This window comes from Numenius arquata, chromosome 1 (assembly GCF_964106895.1).
Source record: "Numenius arquata chromosome 1, bNumArq3.hap1.1, whole genome shotgun sequence".
In the NCBI taxonomy this organism is placed as follows: Eukaryota; Metazoa; Chordata; class Aves; order Charadriiformes; family Scolopacidae; genus Numenius; species Numenius arquata.
In genome coordinates, this window is record NC_133576.1 from 131,813,911 (window position 1) to 131,841,165 (window position 27,255).

Sequence of the window (27,255 nt, forward strand, 5' to 3'; positions counted from 1 at the left end):
TTGACTTTTTGTAATTTTGGAGAACTATCCCAAACCTATTGAAGTCAATGACATGAGTTTTTCATCAGGGCAGAGATTCAGCTCCAGCTGAAGACATCTAAATGTAGGTGTCTGTGAGCTATCAAAGCTCCAATTATCTCAGTGGATACCTAGGTCTGAATTCAGGTGCCTTAGGCTAGGTGTCTAGTGCCATTTCAGTTCTGCTTGGCCTTCAGCTGCCCATTCCAGAGGGACACTGATCTCTAAGGTCCAGTTGAATTGAGTCAGTACAGTCAGCAGACATAGTGAGCAATTCATCACATCCTTAATGTCTTTCTGGAGTCCATTAACTGCATTGACCGCATCTCTTTTGACTGTATTGGGGACTTAGTATGCTCACACAAAGATACCTACACCTGGGTCTTAGTAACAAACTGAACACTGCCCCGAGGATATAAAATCTCACACTGCCGGGTGAAATCCTTACTCTGTTGACATTGGTAAGACTTTTGCAACAAATTTTAGTCAGACTAGGACTTCACTTTCTGTGCTCTCTGCAGTACTTTGTATCCAAGCATTTTGTTCAACTTGCAAATGCTGATACTTTTTAATTAAAATTTCCTACGAGCTCTTGAATTAAGTCCCCTATCCATCTGTTACTTCACTAATATCCCAGATAATGTTTCACAGTAGCTCCCAAAGAGCCTGGAAAAAAATTGTAATATTAGCATTTACAGTTGTGTAGTGAAGTACAATATAAGCATTAAACTTTTCCAAGAGGACCTACACCCTGAAGTGTGGCTCTGAGGTCCAAGTCCAACAGAGGTGTGAGTAGGTGTCTCCACACATCACTGTGCAGTTCCTTATGGAAGATATAACTTGGGTCCCAAAAGCAGTACAGCTGCCTGTGTTCCTGGGACAGTGTCCCTTGGTTTAGGCACAGCCCCATGTTAGTGCAGTTGCATTGCCCAGTGCTGGAATAAGCTGTCTTGGTGCTTGCTGGGATATTTCAGTACTGCTGTACTGTAGAAAGTAAGGGTGCTTTAAATAGAAAATATGTTCACCATCTATCTGTAAGATGTTTTATAATGATGTGGTCTGCTACTTTTTGTGATATGTTCTGTTTTGAGGAGCTTTTTTTCTGTTTGTGAGCTAAGAAATTGTGCCAGAATAACTGAGAGCACTCCTAAGACTGGAAATGAATACATGTGAAAAGAACAACTCGTTATTTGAATAAGTTTGCCTGAAGGGGGAATTTCTAAACTTTTAGTAAAATTCCATTCCCTTCCTTCACGTTAATTAAATTAAAGCTGGGGGGATAGGAGAGCATAGCACGGTAGTGTGATATATCTGGGGCACAACTCAAGAAACAAAAAGTCCTCTTACCCCCCTTGGCTTGTCTGTCTTCTTATTGACTGCTGTGAGATTTCATTTGCAATAATGAACTGCGTTTATGCAAAACTTTTCAGTATTACCAAATGAAAGGAGGAACATGTTGACAGGAAGCGAAAGTTGCATAATCTTGCAAAAGTCCATGACTGAGTCGCTGCTCTGTTTGATACGGCATCGTGAGGGTTTTTTTTCTTCCACTGACTTGAATAAAAGAAGGATCGGTTCCTAAGTGACCGCCTCCATCAGGGCATCAGAGCCACATCTCTTTTAGTTATAAATTATCCCCATAATAAAATAGGACTAAATAGTGCATGTTTATGATATCCAACAAAATCTTCCAGGGATGCCATGTTATCTTTGGAATCAGTCTTTTGAGGCAGTCTTGTGGAGTGGGTTAATGCAGTAGCAATATTTCTGCAGCTTTTTCCCCATTTCTCACACTTGGAAGCGGTGACTTCTGGCTGTTCTGTGCTGGGCCACATGCAGGCACAGCAGGAGGCTCTTGGCTCCTCTGACTGCATTTGCTGTCCAAACAACTGCTCCTTACTCCCTCAGAGGAAGACGCAGTGGGGAGATAGAAATATTTTGCAGGCCAGATGGGGCTAATGGGCCACAAACTGGAGCAATCTGACCAAAACACATATTTAATTGAAGGTTGTTCCTTGAATTTCTGGCATGGAATTATGCACCATGCTTGACTGATTTGCGGTGACTGGATCTGTTTTTGCATGTTTCAACTCCTGATCATGTCATTGGTATTCAGTGGCACTCAGACTTCCCAGGAATTGCTTAATCCCTTCTGAGATCATACATACATACATACATACTTCAGACAGTCCTCATGTAGGTTTAAATACAATTCTGCTGAGTGGCTCCCCTATAGCATATGACTATTATCGCACCCACTGTTATAATTTCTGGGAAAATATCCTTTGCTAGCTTGCTTTTTTTTTGTTTGCTTGTGTTTTTTCCTCAAATATGTTGGCTTTAAGTCTGTATATCCAAGTGAAAGTTAGTGCTCCTTGTGCGAAATGCAAGGAATTTCCCTCAGGCTTGTGGCCTTCATACATTTAGGAGCAACTTTCCAGATTTCACCAGGTAGGCAGGATCTGATTAGGGCAGCATATGGATAAGAGGTATGCCAGGAATGACAATGGACTTCTGTTGCTGGTCTTCATTATCCAGTAAATCTTTTTTTTTTTTTTTTTTCTTTTTGCCCTACACTGATATCTCAAAATTAGATCTCTGTTGAGATACATGTCTGAGACACATAACATTTGTGGACTTCCCCCAAAATGTCCCCTGGACTAGATTAATTTCAGATTAATGTCCTGCTTCTCTACATTTCCTCTGTTGCTTATTTAAATAAGAGATGCTCCTTTACCTCCTCAGTCAAATGGCAGTGCAACATTTAGAAGATCTCTTAAAGTAGCTGCTGCTGCACTCTGCACCAGCAGTGGTCTCATTTCGTTAGTGGAAAGAAAAACGTGGTTAAGCAAATGGTCTATAAAATGTTATGTGAAAGGAAACATTTAATGAGATGATACTTAAAGTTATGTTTATATCATATGCACATATCCAGTTAAGGTTTTTTTTGGCCCCATTATGCAAAAGGATTTATCTGTCCTAAGTAAGGAGTGAATTTGTTTTTCTAGTATTCTCATCACACTGGTACTAACATACCTGACATTGAAAAGCTTTGAGATTCTCCAAAAGAACATTTGTAGAATACTGTAGTGACTTCGGAATACACAGAGAGAAATAAGAATAAACATATTTGGGTTGCAGATTGATTAGTTATGAATATCAATGAGGAACCAGGACAGTTATTTAAAAACATCTACTGCCAGCAATTCCAATGCTTTCTGATGATGGCTGTGGCTGGCCCGGTGTCTTCTCCCTTTGTCTCCAGGTAAGACACCAAGAGCCAAGAAATGAGTTTATAAGACAGGGCATAGTTAAGGATCAGACTGTTTGCCTCCAGATCCATCAGAAAGTAGGTACTTATATGTGTTTAGATAAGACACTGTAGAAGAAGGAGCGTAACATATGAGGCATCAAGATGTCAGCAATAGCAGAGGTCTGGAAGAAATTTCCTAGAAAGGACCAGATTGGCCAAAGACATCTAGACAAGATCTTAACAAGACAAGATGCCAAGGGTCAGACCACAAAACTAAAAGAAATTAGATCAGACTGAGATCTTAAGTTATGGCTAAGATTCAGCCCTCAAAAGGAACGAATCAGATGGTGGTTGGAAGACTTTGGGAAAAGAGGTGTCTCCTCTGCCTTTAATTCTCTGGCTGATGGTATAAAGGAGAAACTTATGCCCTTTTATTAGACAAATAGTATGCCTAGCTTAGTTGCATAATAGTACCAGTATGTGTGTATAAAAATATATATGTTGGAACTTTTGTGTGGACTCAGGCCAAAGGTTGATGTCAGTTGGCCTAGCTGTGAGCAAACACCTAGCCACCAAGCTGCTGAATGCAGTGCTGGTTCCACCACACTTTGCTGTATTCACCAGTTACCTAAAATGGGATGATCCAGTGAGACACTCATACACAGAATGGACATTGACTAAATGTACTGTCCAAGTTCTCTTCATAATAATTTCTAAAGGTGAATCTATTACTGAAGATTGTTATTCCATAAGTAGAATAGGGGGTATACGAATCTTATTAGAGCTATTACAGACAATAATTTTTGAGCTACCTGTGGATGACCTTGGTCAGACTTTCAGCAGTGTGGAAAAGATTTGGAGGTCAAATTTTTGAAGATGCCTAAAAGCCCATTTCTAGATTATAGTCAACTGACTTTCCAGCAGTATCTGAAATACCACAAAAGGGTTGGAAATGGCACTCAGTCTCCTAAATTGTCTTTAAAAACAGGTAAATAAAACTGTTGTAAGAATGAGAGGTATGAGTCAAAGAGGTAAACTCAGTGATTTTTCCCCCTCTTCAGTTATTCTGTATGTTTGGGATAGATCACGTTCACAGCGGTCTGGATGTGAAGTGAAAAAGTAGTTATACGTTAGTTTGTTCCTCTTGTTCACTGCAAGAGGGTATGTGTCACCTCTTCTTTATTCCCTGGAGGCCCATGAAAAACATTATGAGAAGCTGCAAAAAATAGATTTTTGTATCCCTTTGTGCATCTCAGCTGTTTCTGATGTTCAAGAGGTGAACCTCCTAGGCAGGGCTAGCCAAGGTCTCTTCCTGTTTATGACTCCCCAAGTTGTTATTGTTTCCAGTGCAGCACTTCCGTTGCCCTCTAACATCAGACACAAAGGGCAGTCATAATTTAGTCACCTCCACCAGTTTGATTATAAAATGGCTTGTCTAATTATGGAATGTGCCAAGAAATTTCACATAACAGGCTTTCATACCATTTGCATGTTGGTTTCTCTCTACATAAAGCTTTCCAGGAAAAACATTTTCATATTCTGCATCCCAAGACTAATAAAAAATTGAAACAAATTCTTTGTAGGATGTTAATTCCAGCTTATGTTTCTTTTCCTCTCTTCTCTGATTTTAGCAGCTTTCTCTAAAAGTGCTCTTTTTGCTTTTTCTGCAGGCTGTATGTGGATGGACCTTTTGGAAGTCCCTTTGAGGAATCCCTGAACTACGAGGTCAGCCTCTGTGTGGCTGGAGGTATTGGAGTTACACCATTCGCATCAGTACTCAACACACTGCTGTAAGTGAGCTTAAGCCTTTTAAAGCTGTTTCCCCCAATTTATGTTAGTCGTGCATGTCAGAAAGACTTTCAGAGTATTTAAAAACTTTCATTAGCATGATATAAGTGAATGATTCATTGGAGAGAGGTAGAGGACTGAGATGTCCCCTGAAGAACACAAATCAACACACACATGCTTTATAACCCAAAGAGTTGTGGCAGAGTTGTGCCAGTAACACACCTGAGTTGGGACAGTGTCACTAACGTTTATATCCTGCCACCAGCCTAGCCTGTGGTTGATTCACAGCCCTTCAGCGAGCCTTGTTCCCCTTGTCCCAGCTTAGATGAGGCTATGGACTATGGTCGTGAGTTTCTGAGAGTCAGAATTTGTGTCAGTCTTTCTGCTGGAAATGCAGGGCCAGCTCTCCTGGTCTGTTTGACTTCTCTAAATGTGTATGTATAAGGTTTTAAAGGAAAGGGATCAACTTGGATTCAGATAGCAATTGGATGTCTAACTCCATTCAAAAAGTTTAAATTTTAGGTATACCTTTTTCTTTTTTTTTCTTGTTTCTCTCTTTTTTCTTTTTTTATTTTAATATAAAGCCTTTGACATTCTATTCAGAGCAAACCTTTCACCTCTTGTTTCTCTGTCACCTCAGCAACAGGGTTCCCACCAAATCTTACGCTGTGTGAAATAAGCTTGCTTTTATGATTGTATTGATTTTTATTAATTTTTTTTTTGCTAGATTGTTGGCTAAGAGCTTCAGTCACAGGTTAAGCACCCCTGTTTCATAGGCACCGTATAAACAGCCAACCAAAGCAGCAAACCTTCCCTGAAGTGCTGAAAGAGTAGCTGGCTTTGGGAGGGTTTTACAAGGCACAACTGAAGCATTGTTTCTAAGATGAACATGCCAATTGCCAGCTCTAACTCCAAAGTGAAGTGAAAGCCTAGAATTTAGGTGCTGTGCACATTCTTCTGTCCTTGATCTGGGCTGGACCTGACAGTGCCGAGTGCTTCTGAAAATTGTCAGCCCCACCTGTCTCATGGTGCTGCCGCCCTTGAAGACCATCTCGTCTCCCTCGTTTTCTTTTCCTGAGAGTGTATTGATCATCCTCTCAAAAAAAGGGCACATTTTTGCTGAAAGCCTGGGGCCCAGGTGGATGAGATGACCAATTTCCTCATGATGGATTATCCTTGACAGTGCTTTGCAAAAATGTCAAGGATGATAATGATGGGCAAACAGCAGGTAATGAGATGTTTGCCTCTACCAGTGTGTTATCAGAGGCTGTAGGAACTTGCACAGACATTGCCATAGAAGGTTAGAGTCCAAAAGCTTTTGCAATGTCCATGTATCTGGATAAAGCCATAAATGAGCTCCCAAGCAGCCAATCCCATAAACTGCCTTTGTAGCCAATCTTTCCCTTGTGTGCTGTAACATTATACAGGGGAATCATTCTGTGATTCTGGGAAAAAGTAACAGCCGAAGCCTGCTTTCCTTCTCCATATATAAACATCAACAAAGCACTTGTTTAGTGGATGATCTGCCTGTTGTCTTTGCCTTGGCTTAGAAGCAGAAATTGGCAGGTGTGAACACGCAAACAGCCTTACGACGCCAGCGCTGCAGAGCAGCAGAGACAGTCCTGTTGTGCGTAGGTCACGCAGGCCTGGAGGAGATCAGAAGCCTGTCAACACAGTCATTTGTTTCCTCCTCAGTTGTGTTCCTGTTGTATGCACACAACTTAATGCCTGCTCCCACCCTTCCCTCCAGTTAACTGTAAAACACTATGCCCTATTTTTAAGAAAATATAATTTATGTTAAGGAAAGCTGGTGGCTTTCAGGCAGAATAGTCTGTAAATAACAACTGTTATTATGGACAGTGGTAACATAGAAACACACAAGAAGTGTTATATACATGTGGATTTGGTTGTAATGGGGGATTACACCTTTATTGCATGATATATCCTGCTGGAGGTAGACCCAAGCATGGGTGTCTGAGGTGCTATTTTAAATCTATGCTTGACTTGTTTCTTCAAGTTTTGTAGTCTGGCCTCTTTGTCCAGCTGCAACGTTTCATCAGCGAGAGCGGTGGTTTGTTACTGAGCTACAGCAGTTCAGTACAAAATGCCTTGCATTTTTCTCTTCTTTTATCCTTTTTTATGGTGAAAGGCACTTATTTTCCTTGCTACTGCTTATAGTTATCACGTCACATCTGACCAGATTGTGACCCTTCCTAAGGGCTTGTCTTAGTACAGGCAGTCAGAAAAAGATGGAGGAAATCTTTCTCTGCAGGTCAAGAGTTTACGAATAAAAAACCTGAAATCAGGACTTGAAAGACGCTATACTCTCCAGTCTTAAAGCATTTTTTTCTTTCTATGAGGAATTTACATGAAAGGCAAGTTCTCAGCCCCTACACACTGCTGAGAATGTTTCCATCCTTGTTCCTTGGGCTTACAGTGGTTGGAGTCATCACTTAAGTAGATCTCTTAATACAACACCCCTTGGTGGAAATGCCAGCAACCCTAGAGTCTGAAATAGCGCACAATGGATTTGGTGAGATGTATCATGAAACTTTTTGACTCGGTCTGCCTCCTGAGACAAGCGTTTGAAGTTGACAGGCAGTGGCCTTCTCTATCTGAAAATTATTTTTGGAGGAAAAGGAGGAAACAGTCTGTGCACTGGCTGTTTCGGTGATCAGAACAACAGAAAACAGCATTGGCTAACTAAGAAGATACTTCGTGGGTATTTGTACTTTGTTTGAACTCGTTAATCATCAAGACTTTTTTCCCTTCTATTTTCTTTCCCATTTCATTCCAGTCCTTCCTTTGTGCTATATTTGTGTTTTATTTCTATTAGAAATCTGACATGAGAGTCCTGTTTTTCTAAATGCAACATCAGAGTCTGCCCATGACTGCACTTTCCCCACTGGCATTTTCTGAGGACTGTAATATATCTCACAGCTCCTCAGCACAATGGAGCTCTGATTTGATTTGGTCTTTGTGATTTAGCTAGAGTATTAATTATAATCAACCAGAGCCTTTCACATACACAGGCAGAATTAAGTCCTGACATTATTGCATTTGTCAATATTTTCCTCTTATGGGTCACTTTATAAACCTAATAAAGAATTGACACAGTACACTTGAACTTAGAATGTCCGCTTTGCTTTGAAATAAAAGTTTGATGATGATGCATGAATCCATATTTGCTCCCAAAATCATCTGTAGAGCTGACAACTTCCTAATGCGGAAACAGTGTCTGTGAAGGGTGTTAGCTCTGTGCTAGAGATTTAATATTCTTAGGATCATTATAATAGGCTGCATTGGTCATTTCAGTGTCTGATGTATCATAGGATGAAGAACAACTTAGGAGTTAGCTTCTGACGGAAATTCCCATTTCCGCTAATGAATATAAAGCATCTTAATTAATGTTTCCTTTTTAAATGATAATTTTTAATTACCCAAATGTTTTATTTTCAAGTGATGGCTGGAAACACTACAAGCTTAGAAGACTCTACTTCATTTGGGTGTGCAGGGACATTGAGTCTTTCCGCTGGTTTGCAGATCTGCTCTGTACGTTGCATAACAAGGTAATGGGGGCTGCTTGCAGGGATACTCACAGCTTAATAAATGCATAATATGTCCACACCACGCAGCTCACATGCTGTAGAGAAAGGCAGCCTTGCTCAAAACAAGCAAGGTCCAGCAGTACTTCTGCTTGGGCTACCTGATTCAGACCCTATTTATTCACGGAGCTGCACAAAACAGTTTGAGTATCTTCCACCAGTATTTTGTTGCACAGTGTTGCCATGTGCCAGTAGTTTGGACACTTATCTGCGGAATTTATGAGATGGAAGAAGAACATGCAGGTTTGGAAACCTGAGTGGCCTTTAGCCATTTGGCTAGTAGACAGATTGAGAAGAGAGGGGGATTTGCTATTTCAGGTAGATTTTAAGAGCAGTGTAGCTTCCTAAAACAATACTTTGTACACAGCATGATGTCCAACATTCTGGAGTGCATGAAGGGGTGCTATGCAAGCATATCTTCTTCATTAAAAATCTTACTTCACTGATGCTGAATCCCAAGTCTCTCAGAATAGTAGGCACAAGCGACTTTACACTTGCCTTAAGATAAAGGATATTTTTTCACTAGTCATTTCTATCATCCCCCCAGCTTTGGCAGGAGAATCGACCAGACTATATAAACATCCAGCTGTACCTCAGTCAAACAGATGGAATACAGGTAGGTGGCTAAATGCTGTTTGTAAACCAAACTGGACCTTGGGGTAGTAGACAACGCAAACTGTCAGTCAAAGGCAAAAGGGAATTACTGCAGATGGTAAAAACAGGAAATGAGGCCATAAACTCAAGTGACTGATTCATGGCTAGGGCAAGAGAACAAGCCGATACCCACAGCATTAAGAAAATCTAGTCTAGAAGCCCTAACTTCATTAGATGTAGGCAAAAATCCATATCTTTCTTTTCTAGGAAAGAGGTCCTTCCAGGCCAGGCCACAGACCAGACAGTTGGCTGTGTTTGATGAGAAATCTACATCATTTCTGGGCTAAGAATCAAAAGAGAATAGTTCCAGGAGCTTGCAAGCTCAAGTCTTCTTTTCAAATAAATATTTTGAGAAAAACTAGCTACTTGTAAAAGCTTTGGATTTCTTTGCCTCAAATATAGATGAAAGTTACAAATTTCTTGATGTATGAGACTGGAAATTGTACTGAACTGTCAATTGTCATATATTACCAACCTCAAAGCTGGGCTAATTCCCCAACTCTTGGCATCTCCTGTAGCTATTTACGCTTACAATCTTCATTTTAAATTATTTACCACATGAGCCTAGGCCTGATTCTTTACCCTGCTGCATCTGGAAGCTTTCCACTGACTGCAGTGAGTCCAGAACCAAGCCTAACAACTACTACAAAACATGAAATGCAGTGAGAAACCATGTCCAAAGGATTTTGATCTGCCTGTTATCAGGTGGAGGTAGCATAACATTCACAGCTCTAGTAGGAACGCTATCCAATAGTCTAAATAACGTGATAGCTACAGTAGTTATGAACAGTGCTCTACAGATTTAATGCTTGGGCGACAAATCCCCAATTGGTGAACCTGGTATGTAGTTGCTGGGTTAAAATTAAAACCCGAAGCAGGACTGCATTGCAATGACACAGCAAGATTGTAATAATAGAGAATTAAAAGCCAGTTTTCTAATATTTTGTATCAAGCAGCTACTGAATTTATTTAAGTCAACTTTGTTTTAAGTCTTTCTTTAAAGTCACTTTTCTTTTGTGGCTGTTGAACAAAACTGGCACGAACCGTAATACTGCTCATGATTTCTCAAGGGGGAGTTAAACTCAACTCTCCATTGCCATTCAACTTATGTGTTCACTGATGTTAGTCCAAAATGCTGACTGCTACCAAAATTTGGGCAGTTTTGCTTCATGCTCCCTTTGCTCAGAAGTCGCACGCCTGTGTAGCAACAGGGAGCCAAGCCCATCCTTCAGCAAATGCTCCTTGAATATATATAATAGCCCAATGGAGGATGAGTTGGCCAAGACTCTGCATCGGTAGGAGCAATGTTTCAGCTTGTTCAGCAGCAGAGAGAATAAAATGTAACTTCCCTCTGCCTTTCTATCGCACTAGGAAAGAAAACTAAGGAAAGGGAATGCCCTGCAATGGAAGGGCATTTGACCTTATCAAAATGCTGGTGAGTTAGCATTGCTGGGATGGGTTGGGATCCACCCAGGGAGCAGCTTTGGCTGCTTTCTGCTCAAAACAGCTGGCAAACTACTCTCAGGGAGAAATGTAAGTTTTCCCTTGTTACTTTTTCAGAGCTAGTCACCTTAATAGTTACTTGTGCAAAGTTAAAAAAAAGACTTCAGACAGAAATATGATTTTTTGCATCAGCAGTGTTTCTTCCAGCTTAGCATTAAAAGCCAATGAGAGAATGAATAATAGGAGCGTGGTTATTGTTTTATGGCTTAAATAAATTGGTTTAAAAGTAATGGGGAGATTAACGAGCAGCTGCATGAGGAACAATGTATAACGAAGACCAAGGAGAGCCATTGAAAAGGCAGTGAGCAGAGGTATTGGTGCATGAAATGGCTGCAGTTTTAATCACAACTGTCTGATACTTGTGCTCAGGTTTTACACCTCAGAGATATGGTAAGTCAGCCAATGTCAGAAATGGGAGCCCTGGGTGATATGAGGCAATTTGCAAATCAGGCAGAATGGAATTTTTTGTTTCTTGCAGAAAATAATTGGAGAAAAGTATCAAGCTTTAAACTCAAGGCTTTTGATTGGACGACCCCGGTGGAAACTCCTTTTTGATGAAATAGCAAAGTGTAACAGGCGGTAAGTTCCAGCCCACTTGGAGGATGCCACAGTTTGAAGGGTGTGGATATTATAGTCTTCAGCTATGTTTGTATGAAAATATTTTTGGATTTTATCTTAAGAGTGTAACATTTAAGCTACTGATGTTGAAATTAGCTAATATTTTGCTGCGAGAGATAGCCTATACAAAATGGAAACTTTTTTTTTTTCACATTCAGAAGAGTTCATCTTCTTAATGCAGCTGGGATGTTCAGTGGTCTAGAAAATAAAAGTAATAGATTTCCATCTCACTGCACAGAGATTGCATATGTTTTTGTCCGTGGCAATGTCTTGCTTGCAACATATGTTGGTTTTATAAAGCTGCATTTTTTTAAATTGTTGATTTCTCCTATAATTTTCATGATTTATAGTGCTGGTTTACCAACAGAATGCACAAGGAAGAATCTGACTGGCCTGTATTGTTTTTATTCAGAGGATATATTGTCTTTGGAGATCCCTGACACTTTTTTATTCTTTGTTAAGACCTGGCAATGCCTTTTCACTGTGCTAGGCAAACAGATTATGGTCTGAAACAGGACAGTTGTAAACCAGAGTAGACATGCAATTAGACTATGGAATGTCTTTGTCCAGATCCAGCTTTGTTGGTTGAGTATTTTATACCCCACTGGCAGTTATCTGCCTCAAAAGCCAATCCAGTAGAAGGGATTGTGTGAATCTTCCCTAATCCACTTCTGGCAAAGTCAGCAGGGTGGTAGCAAACCACCCTCAGTAGCTGTTGTTAGTAATCTGAGTGCACCAGGTTGAGAGTTGCTTTTACATTCCCCTGCAGAACTTTCCCTCAATAACTTCTGTCCTCCACTGCACTTGCAAAATGAACATCTGCCCATGGCTTATTGACTCTTCTGAGGCTGGATATGACCAGGGGACACTGAGCCCTGGCTCTTGAGAATTATTGAGCACCAGTATGTGTCACCATTGGCAGTATAAGCTGCAGACAATATGTATCTTGGATTCAGGTCCTACAGGATGTTGTGGACAGGGTCCCTTGCCATGACACCCCAAAGGCTGCTACAGAGGGACATCCCTAGTGCATTCTTACACAGTGCAAATGAGTGTCACTTAGAGAAGGGTTTTGTAGTAAAGGTCCATGGCGAAGAAAGGGAAATAGAGAGGTCAGAGAAGCAAGTTGACTGTCTGCTTCAGAGTCCTCTTCATAGAGGACTGTTGGCCTTTTATGCTCCATTCCAGTGGTTTTTTTTGTTTAACCATGTGAGTGCAGTTTTAAAAGATGAAAATGATGAAGTTTCTGCCACTTCCTTGCAAGGCTGTAAGTGCACATAATATAGATGAAGCTATTAGTGGTAGTCATACTTTCTTTTTCTTTTGTGCTTTCCATTGCATTACTCCTAATTAGACTTTGAGTACCATTTCCTCTGCATTTCCACATCAGGTCTTTAAATTGTGCCACCATTTCCAAAACAGGTGTCTTTTAGTACCTAAATAATGTTCTGATTTGTTTGATTGCCCTGAAGCTTGCTAAGATGTAGGCTTCCTCACTCTTTGTCACCCCTTTAACAGGATTTATGGATACAGGTCTGTATCTATAGACGTAGTTAAGTGTAATATGATAGACAGTAGTCCAACCTGTAACTCAGCTATCCCACAGAAACTTACCTGTTGTAGGCAAATATTCTCGCTATTTTCCTGGGTGAGACGGGAACTTCCATTTTGCTCTATAGTCCAATTTCCTGGTCTCCTACTAACTCCATTTCAGTTCTTATTTCTCATTAACTTTCCACCTAGACGACCCTGCTGCAATACGCAGACTGAAAAAAAAAAAAAAAAAAGGAAAAAAAAAAAAAAAAGAAGGCAGGGAAACCAAGTTATTTCCAACATCTGGTGCCCGTGTTCAGGCTTTCACACGTATTTGCAATCATCCCCTTGGGATTGTTTATGGGCAGGCAAGATATTTTCCACTTTTATCTTGTGATTTTTGTAAAATCTGCACATAAATAAACATGCAGCTGGCAAACCTCTCATCAGTTTAGCCATCTGATTGGTTTGTGGTTTGTGCATTGTCGCTGCTGTTGCTGTTTGGGTCCCAAATATGCAAAGTGCATTTGTTAAGTGTCTGAGCTTTGCCAGACCTTCAGAGCGTGACATGGGACAATCCAGCATCAGGTTCCCAATTCTTTCTTCTGGACTAAGAGGAGCAGACGTGTGCCATCTACTGTTGGTATTTTATACCTGCAGTCCCAAGGATGTGCACTGGGACAGTTTATATATTAAATTAATTTGTCTTGGTTTTTGTGCTCTCTTTTTGGGGCCAGAGCAGCAACCTTGTTCCTGTTCAGTTGGCTCCTGGATGAAAAACTTACACCGTGCGTTGGCTGTCACGCTGCCTCAATTTTGCTTAGTTCAAATGGATGTGTGTGTTTCTCCAAATGGAGTCTGACCTAGAAAAAGACATGAATATCTGTAGGAGGGGAGGGCATGGAGCACCATGATAGATTTCTTTTGCACTGTAAAGGAGAAATCTCTCTCTAGGAATGAATGTGGGATTTCAAACTGGAACATTTCAAGTCCTGACACTTTCCTCTCTAGGTAGCAAAGTATTTCACCTCTCCCTCACCTTCCACTGTTCATCAAATGGACATAAGAATATGCGCTGACCTACTCATCCCATAGAAACACTAAGGGATTATTTGCTTAGTGCTCTGAATGAATAAAATTCTATATTAATGTTTATAATTATTACAAAGAATGGCCTATAATACAGTTTCCCTAATTATAAATGTTAGTGGTATTTAACAGATTTTCAGACATTATGCCTCAGCAATACCTAGCTGTCTATTTTCATTTCAAGGTCAGCCATTGTCCCAAACAAGTGATAAGCAATTAAAGCCCATCAGCTCAGGATAGTAGCCTGTGCTGCTCTGGGTAGTAGCTGTGAGGCAGGGAGGAATGTATCTGCAGGCAGGGGAGGTGGGGTAAATGGGGAAGGACCTAGGGAAGGAACTGGGGGAGATAAGTGGTACATGGAGGGATGTCCAGAATAGACACTGATGGTACATATCCTGGGAAGGGGGTTTGAGAGCCTCTGGCTCACCTCATGGGGCAACGGCTCTGTTGGGTTTCAGGAGAGCACCTTAGTCAGTCACACATCTCTTGTGACTGACCTTAGGAAAATCATTTGACCTTCTGTGGTTCTGTTTACTAGCCAAAAATCCTGTGCACCTTGGAAGGATGTTGCTGGGATGGGAATATATTAGCAGTATGTGCTGCTTAGACATGTGTGTTCTTTGGAGGCTATATATGTGTAATGAAAGGGAGAGAGACAGATGAACTCTTTGGGTTTTATTTATCAGTTGTCTGTAATTGGACTAATGAAAAAAACCCAACAACATTAATTCTCTCAATTAAATACACAGTAGAAGGCAGATTCTTCTTGGCAGCTCATGCACCCTTTTTCTCTATTGTGCACAGATTAGACAGTGTTCAGGTTCTGTAAGTACTGAGGAATCTTATTTGAGAGCAATGAACAATAGTGCTCTCATTATTTCTGCAAATCCAGACACCAACACAACACCCCTTTGCCATTAAAAGGAGTACTGCCAGGACAGGGAAGTTTAATAGATATACATAAGGGTGAGAATTATGAGTTATGAATATTTGCCATAGATTGATATGAGAGACGATGTAATTGGAGGCAATTAAAGTCAGGGTTGTAAAGTGCCTGCACGAGGGCACTGATGCTATTACCTGCGTAACTTTGTGATGCTTTTTGATGTTTGATCCCTCAGTTGTGCCGTGCCGGTGTTGCTGTGCACTGGTACAGCGTGGACTGCCCTGCTATTCGAGCTGCTGCCTAATGTCAGGCACATATACCTGACACTATGCATCGAAGATTTCTTATATGCGCTAGTTCCCTTCTCTCACCAGACACATACACAGGCAGCTTTAAACGGTGCATTTGATTGCCCTGCATGTGCTAAGATATTTGATATTAAATATTTACTGTATAAAATACTTAAGCTGTCCTGGAGGCAGGGACCAGAATTCAAGTCTCCAGCCTCTTTGGTGAGTACTGTAGATCACAATAGTTAGAGCCATGTCCCCTCTTCTGTGCTCTCTTTCTATCCCAGTAAATCTTTAAGATCTTTCTCTGTAGTGGCACAATTTCAGGAGGAAGATGAAAAAAATGTATTGCTTTTCATGATATAGAAGAGACAGCTCCACATCCTCTCCCAGCTCCTTCCTTTCCCTTCTCCTCATCTTTCAAAAAAAGGGAGATGATGAATATCATGAGTGCCTCAGTCCTGCTGTTGTGGATGTGCCCTGTTGAGATGCTGGCTACTGTTCTGAGCCCTTAGATGCTGTGTGACTGTGAGTCTGACTTACAGCCTGTGTCTAAGTTGACCAGAGAGCAAAGAGCTGTTGTCGGTGGCGTGGTATGGAAGAGTCAGGTTAACTAATGAACCTGGGCCGATAGCTGTGGATGATGAGCAAGGATCACATTCTGTGTTTGGCTTTTCGTAAGACTTTCCAATGCAGCTGCTGAAGGAAAGATTGCATGCTAATGTGAAACTAAAGCAGTAAAATTATTCTGCTGCTGCCAGAAATAATCATGGGTTAGTAGTGCTCTGTTTTCATTAGTGTAACGAATCACCGTTAGTGACTAGATCTCCTGCCGGTGTAAATCACGAGTTACACTAATGAAGTCATTATAGTGAGGCACATTTTTAACCCAAAAAAAGTGATTAATCATGGAAAAAATTAGAGCGGGAAGTAGTAATTTTTCGTCACTTGGTGGCTTGACACTAAGATGAGGTACCTTTTTCTAACAGTTGTCTTAGTCAAATAAGTAATAGGGCTTGTGTGGGGCTACTTGGGAGAAATCTGGTGACTTCAGTAATACTAACTACATGATCTAGTGAGCTGTTCTCACCTTAAAATTTATGCATAGTTGGCTTTTGTATAATACAGCGAGGCCAGAATCCAAATCTATCGTTAGAAGTTACTGTTTATTTGCAATGTCATAACGTCTTTTCTTTTTTTTCTTTTTTTTTTCTTTTTTTTTTCCTTTTTTTTTTCTTTTAACAGGAAGACCATTGGAGTTTTCTGTTGTGGACCAAACAAAATCTCTAAGATACTTCATAAACTGAGCAACAGCAGTAACTCTTATGGGACAAGGTTTGAGTATAATAAAGAATCCTTCAGCTGAAAGTCTGTTGGACTAGCAAGACTCTCTTGAAGATAAAAGTGCAATTTTTTGTTTGTACAACTTAAAAGTTCAGCTGTGGTTTAAACAGACAGAAATGTACCAAAGAATAGCACAGATTTCCTTATTTATGATTATTTAAGACTTTGGAAAATGATGGATGAAGCAGTATACCAACAAATAATAAGTGCTTATGCCCAAGCCCAAATGCACTTGCACAATATTTGTAGCAGCAGTGATTCTTTGGATTTGTTTCTGTTAATTAAAAAGTACAGAAGCTGAGGAGAGACAGAATTGCTTTAAAAGCTGATGGAAGAAGAATCTGTGGAATGTTTGAACTTCTTCCACTTCTAGTCCTCTGAAGCTGGATCAGTAAACCAAACCCCAGTAATCCAAATGACAAAACAACACTATTACAAAGACTATTGCTTTTGTTGGTATACAAGTCTCCTGGCCTTTGGGTGGAAACACTCCGTATTAAAGATTTTATATCTTGCAGAATTGGGATTCTGTATTTAAAATATAGTGTTACTCTCACTAGTCTGCTTCTGTAATGGATATGAATATTCCCACCCTGACTGGAAGAGAGGGTGGAATATGGGGAAAGATGTTAAGTTAATTATAGAAAAGTGAGCACAACTGTGTAGCACCTGTGGGCAGACTGGTGTGATAAAAATCATAGCCTTTTGACAAGGAAACAACTGTATGTGGAGAACTCTCTACCTTGCATCGATTCAGCATTCAGTGGGTTTGCAAAATACATGTGATTTGTGCAGCCAGAAAGATGGAGCAAGGAATGTGATTAACAGGAGCAGACGGGATATGATGTTTTATTATGCCATGCGCTTAACATGGAAGTTGCACTTACTCTGCACTCACATGCCCTGAATGTCAAATACTTCAAGTATTCAGATGCTCTTACTGATTATTTTACAACATAGCATGTTGAAATGCAATTTTAGAGGTCCCAGAGTATGTTTGGTTGACTGTGATCCTTTGAGTACCTTCCCTGGGGTCACTCTTGTTTGCACTGATGTCATTGAAAGCAGGATCAGGCCAGGTCTGCAGCCGAAAAAGAACAAAGCCTTCATTACTGTGGCTCTTTGCATCATGTGTGCAGATAGAAACTTTGCAGGAGCTGCAGTCTGATTTCAGGAAGTTCCAAAGGGGAGGAGCTGAAACATCCAAATTTAATCTCCCCTTCCCTTCTCCCCACCGCTGTTTTCCACTCTGCTCATTGTTGCCATGGGAGGGCTAGAGGTCGAAACAGGCACTTTAAAACTTTTTGGTTTTGAGGAGCAATTTTTTCTGTCCCTCCATCCAGTAGCCAGTCCAACTTCCTCTATTTCTTCTTTACGACCTTTACCTTATTTTGCTGAGACGAAGACATTTAAGCAGGAGTCAGGCATTCAGCTGGCAGAAATAAGCATGGCTCTAGTGCATCTTAATAGAGCAGCATCACTTTACACTCACTGAAAACTTGCCCTGTAACCTCCAGCAGAAGCTTGGGGGCAATGCCCTGTAGTGTTTGCAACACACACAGACATGAGATGGCTCAGCATCTCTCAAGCCTGTGGTTCACCTGTGTTTAGCACAGTGGATTTGATTTGGTTTGCAGCTTTCCAATGAATACCTTTTTGTATTATAGTAGGAAAGACACTAATTTTCAACATTGTTTTTGTTGAAAGACACTAAATTTCAACATTTCAACAACACAAACTCTGTAAAGGGGTCTAGAAGTATCAGTGTTCAGAGGGAAGCATTTTTCTAGTAGGTGGTGTATAGGCATGTTGTATGTGTAACTAGTGAAAATGAGTTAGTCTTTGCCTTGGCAGCTTCTCCTCAGGAGCTGCCCTACGTGGAGGAGCAGGATGGAGGTGCAGCAGCGAAGCCACGTGGGAACATGTTCCTCGGTGTCTGGACTTTGCACTGGAGTTTTTTTCTTTGGTTCCGCCCAATTTGAAATTCATGGGGGAAGGAAAGAGCCAGAGATGGATGTATTCCTACTGACGAGAATTCTCAAAGTAGCCTAGAGGAGAGAGAAGCCAAAATAGAAATGCAATGTGAGATGGGAGCCTACATTGCAGCTACTGATTTTAATTTTTTTTTTTTTTGAGGCTGGAAGGATCATTATTTTCCCATTGGATCTCATTCATCTGTCACTGTAAAACTGGAGGTACGCAGAAAAGGATTAGATAATTTTTAATCATTATGATTTATTTCTAATACTGCCTGCATGGATTTTATAATAAACAAAATTGATGACAAAATGCATAGATCCTGGGTATTGCTGATACTGCAGGCTTTTTTTGTTTGCTGGCAGTTAGCTTAAAGCATGATTGAAATCATGACTGCATCTATTAACCACAACCAGACAGCAATCTTTTTCCTCTTGTTTTAGGATCTGGTATCTAATAGTTTTTAAATACAGTTTAGAGTCATCTAATCACAACACTGTTTGTGTCTTAACATCTCCTCTCTGATAGATATCTGTTCCATTACCATATAATGAGCAGCTAGTTTTGTACTTAGCTCTGTGCTAAAACACATGATATTTTCTGGCTCAGCCTCTATATAGGTAGTGCTTTATAATTAAAATAATAACACTGGTATTGTGCTCTTGCTCTGCATTGTAGCAGGAGCTGCCGCTGGGTGTGGGAATGCTAAATGCCTGTTGTTCCATTAGGCAGTGCTGGCAGACAAGGTGCAAGCAGAGCCAGGGTCTCCTCTTTCTGCCTTTGTCCTGTACCAACCTCAGCTGACCCACTTGTAAAACAGGCTTGGGACTCTCTACCTTTCCGCAGTGTTGTGAGGCTTCATTAGTGTTTCAGGATCACTTCAGTGCACCTGCAGTGAAAAGGTCTAATTGCTATGCAACTGTATTTGTGTTTTATTTTGTGTTAAACTTCGTTTGACCAAACCTCTTTGTTGTTCACAGGAGAAATTGCTAGACCAGGTGAGGGTGAGTTTGTGGAAAGGCTAAAAAGCCTCAGTTGCTTTTTTCCTTTTCCCTGAGCTATGCTTTTAGAGGGGCAAAAAGTTTAAGGGTTAGTGACTGTGACTTGGCTTCAGGAGTGGCAGATGTTATGATAAACATGGTCTTTCTACAGGCTGCATTGTCCTTGCTGCTTCCGAGTGTGTCACCAGCTTGAAAAACCCAGCTGAGCTCTCTTTTAAACTCCGTAGCTTTTTTATCTGTAAGCCAAGTATACATGAAAATATAACTCCGTGCCAGGCAAGTAAGTGAAGGCTGACAGCACTTAATTCCACATTTACAGATCAACCGAATTTACATAATTGAATGTATCTTTATGCTTTAAGCTGAGTCCTGTAAGTGAGTCTGTCATAAGTGTCCTGCTGGCAGGAGAAGGATCCCACCATGTATTCTGCCACTTCTCGCTCAGTCTGTCACAAAACTGCAGACTCCTCAGTGTTTGCTCAGTGGGATCTTTGTGTTTTATTCATCATAACGTTTCAGGACTTTTCTTTAAAACAGGAGTGTTTTCATGCCATGATGGGAACCAAGCCCTTTCCCTGCAATTCCCTTTCCCTCCAAATCCAGCCCTTGTACAGCAGTGTGGGGCTCGGGGCTTTACCCAGCCAACTGCTGGATTAACCAGATTTACCCGAGCAATTCTATTCCCATAGCTCTAATATTACTTGTGTGAGTAAATGTTCACTGCTGGAGCAAAGGGCTGCAGAAGTGAGACCTGATGGAGCATGGGAAGGGCTGATAAAGAGAGACCTTCACTTCCGAAGTCTGCAGGACAGTCCATCTCTCCATGATGATTATTCCAGCCCTGGGTTTGGAGCAACACTTCCCTATTGCAGCATACGGTACTAATAGCATATGAGTTCTTCCTTGGTCTTTTATCTGCCCTTCTAGGAGACAGAACTGAAAGGAGTATGAGAGATCACAACCTTGAACCTGGGCTGGGGAGAGGATGCCACTGCATACCCACAGACACCTCACCAATGACTGCACTGCTTAGGGTAGAAAGTTTAAGCCAAATCCATTTTTCTGCAAAATGCTGATTGTTTTGCCACAACGGACTAGAGAACGGTTGCTGTAGAGGGAAAAGAGATAAACCCTCTCTCTGAAGATGCCTGCCCACACAAGCCTGATGTGAAGGTGTGTATGAAAGCACTGCGCACATTCAGCTTCCACTGCTTCCCGTCTATGGGCCCGAATCCTCATCGTTTCCCTTGATTGCAGATCTTTGCCTATCATGTTAGCAGATGTGCCTTGCAAGTGAGAGAACTGCTGCCTGTGCTTGCATCCATGCACAGAGTCCAGTATAAGCACGAAGCAACCTGTGAGCACAGAGCAGAGAAGTAATGGTTTGGTAAGAAATTTGCTTTTGGAACAGCTGCCTAAGAGAAAAGCCTCTACTCAACACTAACGTACCAGGTTATAGTTTTCGACTACAAGATGTTGCTTAGAGAAGCAGGCAGGAGGCTAACTAGTCATTGCCTATAGCAATTCAAGCCCTGTTAATCAGAGAAGAGACATTGTTATTAAAATGCAATGTTTACTTGTTTACAAATATAAAAGGGCTTCTAGGGAGATTAATTTTCACTTGAGCCTGGCAATCATTTCATAAACATGCCAGTGTGATTTAAGACAAGCTGGATCTGTTCTTCTCTGGATTATGCATCTGATCTCTCTGCAGAATTCCCACTCCTCACAAATAACACCAGTTTTTATTGTTTTAACAAAGAGGATTTAGCAGCAATGTTTAATCAAAATGCCACTGGTGCCCATGCTGAACTGAGCTTTTGTGCAATGAATGTACATTCTTCAGGGATATATGGAATACAGCTGAAGACTGAACTCTGAATGGTGATTTGGGGTTTGCATCATCTCTACTGCTGCTGTGTTTCATTAAGGCCACTGTAGTGATGCAGTTGTGAAACACATGGATCTGAAATGAGACTCTTCATTCTCATAAAGAGCCTGATATTTTAGTGTCTATACTAAACACAGTAAAACTCAGAAGCTCTGGAACGTCCTTTGTAGGTAAAGTAGATCAATTAGCCAGCATCTTTTAGTGTTGAACCCTGAGTCCTCTGCTGGACTGATGTGTAACAAATGCTCTTGTGCAAAGGTTTTTGTCCTTAAAGGGCTGGATGAATATTTATGAAGGTTTAGTATCCTGCTAGTTATATCACCCATGTTGTAAGAGGGATGGGATCTGTTTTGGTACCATGGAATGCTAAGCACTTCCTCTGAGGTTATGAATATCTCCAAGCTTGCAGTGGATGCTCAAGGTTTGTCCTGCATGAAGTGTTGTATTCTCTAGAAGGATCATAGAAGAGACAGCTGTTGGAGCTGTACAGGAGCACGGAGAGAAAGCTGTAGAGAGCCACCCATGCCAATTGTAGATTGCCTCTTAACGAAGCCCTTGGATTTCTGAGGATGTCAATCCTTGCAAAAAATTTTTACAAGTTGTCTGCTTCTTCCTGGCAAAGTCTGTCCAATCTACAGTTCAAAATCTGGACTTTCTTCCTAATGATCTGTACTTTTCAACCAGGAGGGGGAAGCCAAGAGCAGCTCTTGAAGCTTCAGGCAAACTGCTGTCAACCTGAGTTTGCCGAGCAAACCGAGGAGGGCAGGAGAGCATGATGAATGCCAGCAATGAACAGGATGAAATATTTCGAACCTGGGAGCAAAGGGGAAGGAGTGAGACATTTTTTCCTGGCTCCTCAACTCTAGAAATTACAGGCAAGCCCCATTGCCTGCATGTGGATTCAAAGTCTCCCTGGGGTTTGAGAACTAATATCTGCAAAGACGTTGCCTTTCTAAGCACAACTCAGAGCTAAAGCATGTAAGAAAACTAGTATATTTTAGTAAACACCTTGGAAATAAGCAATTTGTTTGAAATAAATCCACCATTGACACTTTCTAGTTAACCTGTTTCAAAAACCCATCTACTTCTGTTTTGCAGCTTTGGGGTTGGGAATGGCTTTACCTGTTAACTCCTCTTCACCAAAATCCTGGAGCATGTAGGTCTCTGTGCCAGCTGTAAGTAGCTTTGACAGTTGACTAAATAGATTCTGTGTTGGTTGCTGCTGACCCCAGGTGAGGACAGCCTTGAGGATGAGAAGCAGTGTTGCATAAATGTCTGGTGCACATAGCAGCTCCGAGAGGGGAGACGCTGCTGCATTGCTTTTGGTGCACACATTAAAATTCTGTCATTGCAAGGTCGCGTTGCTCATCTCATGCTCCGCAACCCTGGGAAAGAAATTTGGGTGAGAGGTGGGGGAGGAAAAGCAAAAACTTCCTTGTGCTGTAACCAAGAATACATTCATCGACAGCAGGGAATTTCTTTTGATTTCAAAAGAGTGTGTAATTTCTTTTTCAGGGATAACAGATTCTCTCCTGGTGCTGTGTAGTGGTGTTTGCGTGTTAGAAATGTAACACAGTGATAACGGGTTGCTTCTGAAATGAATAAATAACGCCTCTGAGCCTTTTCTTCTCCCTTTAATAATCTGAGAGAAATGCAAAATACCAGAGAGCATATAGTGTGGACTGTGTCCTGAGCTGCACTCAGTGCAGCCTGGTTAGGAATGCTGCACAGAAACTCTGCAAGCTGCTGGGAAGAGGGGAGGTTTAAGGCAAAGAGGAAAACAACTGTTTTAAGGAGAAAAACGGCAGTGATGTGATCTGTAGTCAGAAGCAGACCATGTCACAACATTGGCCATCATCTTTTTGAACGGTGCTGAGTCAGAGCCTATCCTAAAGGTACACTTTGGTATCAGAGAAGGTCAAGGGCTCGCAGATTGAGTTGGCAATGCAAGATGAAAGCAGGTTTAAATGCAGCCGGGTGAGCCACTGGTGTGCACTTTCCAGCTTGGAGCTCAGACCTGTCACATCTGAGGGTGAATTCTGTAGGCAATGAGCTGGCCTGACTCTTGAGTGCAGTCTCAGCTGTGTGCTTAGCTGAGGGTATGGACGTACCCTTTGTATTTCTGTAGCTTTGCAGAAGCACATTGTCCAGGACCTGTGGAGCAGGGTATGTTTTTGTACCTCATTACGTGTTAGATGCTACAAAGCATGTGCTGGCCAGAACAGATGAGGATGGTGAATGCCACGTTCCGCTGCCAGCTGAGTATACCCTGCCTATATATGCACTAGGGTTCATGAGGAATAAATGGCAAAATCTCTGCAGAGAAGATACAAGTGCTGTGTTTTCCCTTTATTGTGTCAGAACAACATAAATAACATTTAAAAAATATTTGATAAGAATGTGAAGATTCACCTATGGCATTATTCTTTTTGATTGCTTAAGCACTTGTAACTGTTTGATATATGCTTTTTGAGAAAAACATAATGTCCCCAAGCATAGCTTAAAAAAGTATCTGGTATGCAACTCGGCAAAGGGTCTCCACTGATAGTGAAGTATCAATATCTGTTGGAGTTGGATGCATTGGTCCTTTCATTAATCTCAATCTACTCTCTCTCCCTGGAAGATTAGTGGGAGCTGAGCTTTCAGATCCACCTCTTCCACTCTGCACACCCTCAGCCTTCATCCAGAGATGTGCCCTAACCTGTGGATCACTGGAAACAGCCTCACCCACGTGTCACATAGTCCTCCTTCTCTTGATCTCCATAGTGCATGTTGTGTCAAGAGGCTACTCCCACTGTCTGCTTCCCATAGCTCAGGAAAATGCCACTTTGGGAAATGGAGAGGTCCTCAGTGTTAATCATAGCATGCCTTTATAACTCTCCTAATGTACACAAACCAATGCGGGTCTTGTAATCACTTTGATTAGCTTTAAGAAAGTGATGGGTTGCAGCATCCTGGTCCTGGAGATGCTGTATTAGAATGGGAGGAGAGGCAGTGCCACAAGGACAGCTGTGTAGAAAACGGGATGATTATGTCATCTTCTGGATGAGAATTGGGGATTTGTTTCTGTGAAAGACAGATTGTTTGTGGCCATCACTAAAATTGTCATGTTTCTACATTTGCATGTAGGCATTTCAGGACAGTGGGCAGTGATGGAAAGGGTTGCTTTTTTCAATTACATTTTCTATTTCTATACAGCCCCTAGTTTATCAACTGCATATAAATTCCTTCTTTCACTGATTAAATATTTCCTTGCCTGGTTTCTTTGCTTCAGGGAGCTTGAGAGCTCATTGTTTATAAAGGGAAAGAAGAAGGATTGTGCTGTTAAGCAGACAACTCCCAACACATATGTTCTGCTCTGCATTTTTGAGGAGACACTGATGCTGCTGCAAGTGCAGAAGAGCAGAGCTTTCACTGAGAATCAGATGTGACCAAGAGCCCTTTCCAGGATTCATACGTTGATGAAACACTGGGCTTATTAGTTAGCATTTTCTGAAACAAGAAGCCTTATCCCGTACATGCCAGGCTGTGAAACCCTTAATCCCACTGAGTTTTTCTCTTCCTGTGTTTCCTCTAATTACATACAAGAGTAAATTTGATAAAGCATATTTGGGTAAGAAATGGTTTCCTTGGGCTGTAACAGTTTAGGAGAAAAGTCATAATTGTGACATTTTTCCTCAAACTGATGTCCAAAAAGATATTTTGACTGGTCCGGCTATATTAGTTCCATAAAGTGCATATGGAGGGTTTTTTTTCAGATTCTATGGTTTTACATTGCTTATATAAATATATTTTCATTTCAGAACAAAAAAGCAGAACAAAAAAATCTTGATATTTTTTCACTTGGGAAATGTAAGCATGTCCAAAACATACCTTCAAAGGTGCTTAGAAGGAGAGTAGAATACAGCTGGAAAAAAAAACCCAAAAAACTATTATTTTCTAATGGCAAAGAATTCTTTGGTTTATTTTTTCTTTCTAACCTTCATTAGTGAAAAGTACTGTTCAAACTAAGGAATAGTACCACAATCCGAGTTTTGACAAGTGACTATCTTCCTTCTAAAGCAAAGCATTTCTCTAGGATCATGTCTACACTGTCACCTAAACCTTCAAGGCAATGTCCGCGGCAGGTCTAGACTTATGTTGCTCCATAACTTGAGCTCAGAGGCAAGGCTGGCTCCTGGGGGCTCAATGGACTCTTGGGCACACACCAGCCCTCCATGAGAGAGCTGTGTGTACTGAGGGCAGGCAGCATGTGGGCATTTAGCTTTCTTTAGCCACAGCTGATGTTATGAGGATTTATAGAGTTAGAAATTATCTCAGAAAGGAAGAAGACAAACGATCCGTTTTTTTTTTATCACACCTTGGGAAGTTATTTGGGGCTCATAAGCCATGTGAGAGTTTGAAATGGTAAATGTCCAAGAACTGGTCACACTGATATGAGCGTGAGTATCCTGAAAAGACCTTAGCTTGTGTTCCCACTAGTCAAAGGACTTCTTTGAATCAGAGTGCCACACAGACAGAAAATAATTAATCAAAATCCAGTCATGAAAGAAGATATGGACCCCAGATGAAATTATTGCCGTACTTAAAATTTAGAAAAAGCAATAAACTACATTCAAACTTGCATTTTTCTTTTAGAAGTAAGCCTTGGAAGTACTTATTTCCAGTTAACGTGACAGAAAAAATGAATGGTCTGTCTTTTCTGTAGTTGCAGGACTTGACTTTTCACTACTGACCACATTCTTCCCTCACTCTTTCCTGTCCCAAAAGAAAGCAGGCAGAATATTTGTTCTGAATTTCCAATTCTGTAATTATGTATTTTTTCCACTAGAGCTGAAATAAAAATAATGTATTAAAAAGGAAGACCTTTTTATCGCTATACAATGTGCAAAATAACCGTTTTGGAAAGTACTAGCATAAACATTCACAATTTTGAGTACTCAGTGTTCTTTTCAGAGATGCCTGTTTACATTAATGTAATTTCAATCTGTTCTTACATTTTTATAGATCAGGATGTGGTACACTTCTTTGAAGAGAAATCTCTGCTTAGTTTCCAAGTGGAACAGAAAGCAAAATTTGGTCCTGAACTTTCATACTTAATTTTTCCCCTCAGGCTTGGCTTTAATAACAAGAATAGTACTTAATGGGTTCCTGCCTGTAACAAGTCATACTCTTGTCATATGAAACAGCCCATTTTGTAACTTCAGTTTGCTGCCCCCCAACACAACAGAGGAACTATGTTTCGCTGGCTGGAAGGATTTAAATAGGTCACTATTGTAACTGCATGCCTCGTAAACCTTCAAAGAGTAAGCAATAAGCTTTTCAACTCTGTTAGTTCCCATCAAATGAAGCAAAGCTTTTGCTAGTTAGCTGTATAATAAGGCAGAGCTAGAAAATTGATCATAAAAAAAGCTTTTTTTTTTTTTTTTTCTTCTCTCTCTTTTTCCTGAGTCCTTTGGGGCTTTTTTCTTCTCTTTTTCCCGAGTCATGTTCACAAATCTTTTTCCATAATTTCCCTTTCTTAAGTATACAGTGTTGTAAGGGTAGGTGCGAACCATTGGCTGAGAAGGGGATCAGATAGAGAGGGAGAAATTCTGGGCTTTATCTCATGGTTTTACAGTTTTCTCTCTAAGTAGTCACTCTGCTTAAGATTTTCAGAGTAACATGAAGAATTCAATTTTACTGAGGTTTTGATACTCATCTACGTTAAGCTTCTTTCTAAAATCCCACATTCTTTTTGCCCACCTGTAAAATGAGGACAGTCACACATGAAAAGAGTTTTATGGATTTCCCTGGCAAATGCTC

General features: G+C 40.9%; 1 protein-coding gene across 3 annotated transcripts in view; it reads left to right on the forward strand.

Moving 5' to 3' along the window:
• NOX4 (NADPH oxidase 4) overlaps positions 1–18,866 on the forward strand; it is a 107,215-nt gene extending 88,349 nt beyond the window's left edge. For 2 of the 3 annotated variants that reach the window (XM_074168689.1, XM_074168698.1), the window contains exons 14-18: positions 4,942–5,061; positions 8,520–8,628; positions 9,212–9,280; positions 11,300–11,400; positions 16,483–18,866. In XM_074168689.1, coding sequence (XP_074024790.1) covers positions 4,942–5,061; positions 8,520–8,628; positions 9,212–9,280; positions 11,300–11,400; positions 16,483–16,603 — 520 coding nt within the window. In that variant the 3' untranslated portion in view covers positions 16,604–18,866. The remainder of the gene's footprint in view (positions 1–4,941; positions 5,062–8,519; positions 8,629–9,211; positions 9,281–11,299; positions 11,401–16,482) is intronic. The other variant, XM_074168707.1, reaches the window with a different exon arrangement.
• Positions 18,867–27,255: the final 8,389 nt, after the last annotated feature.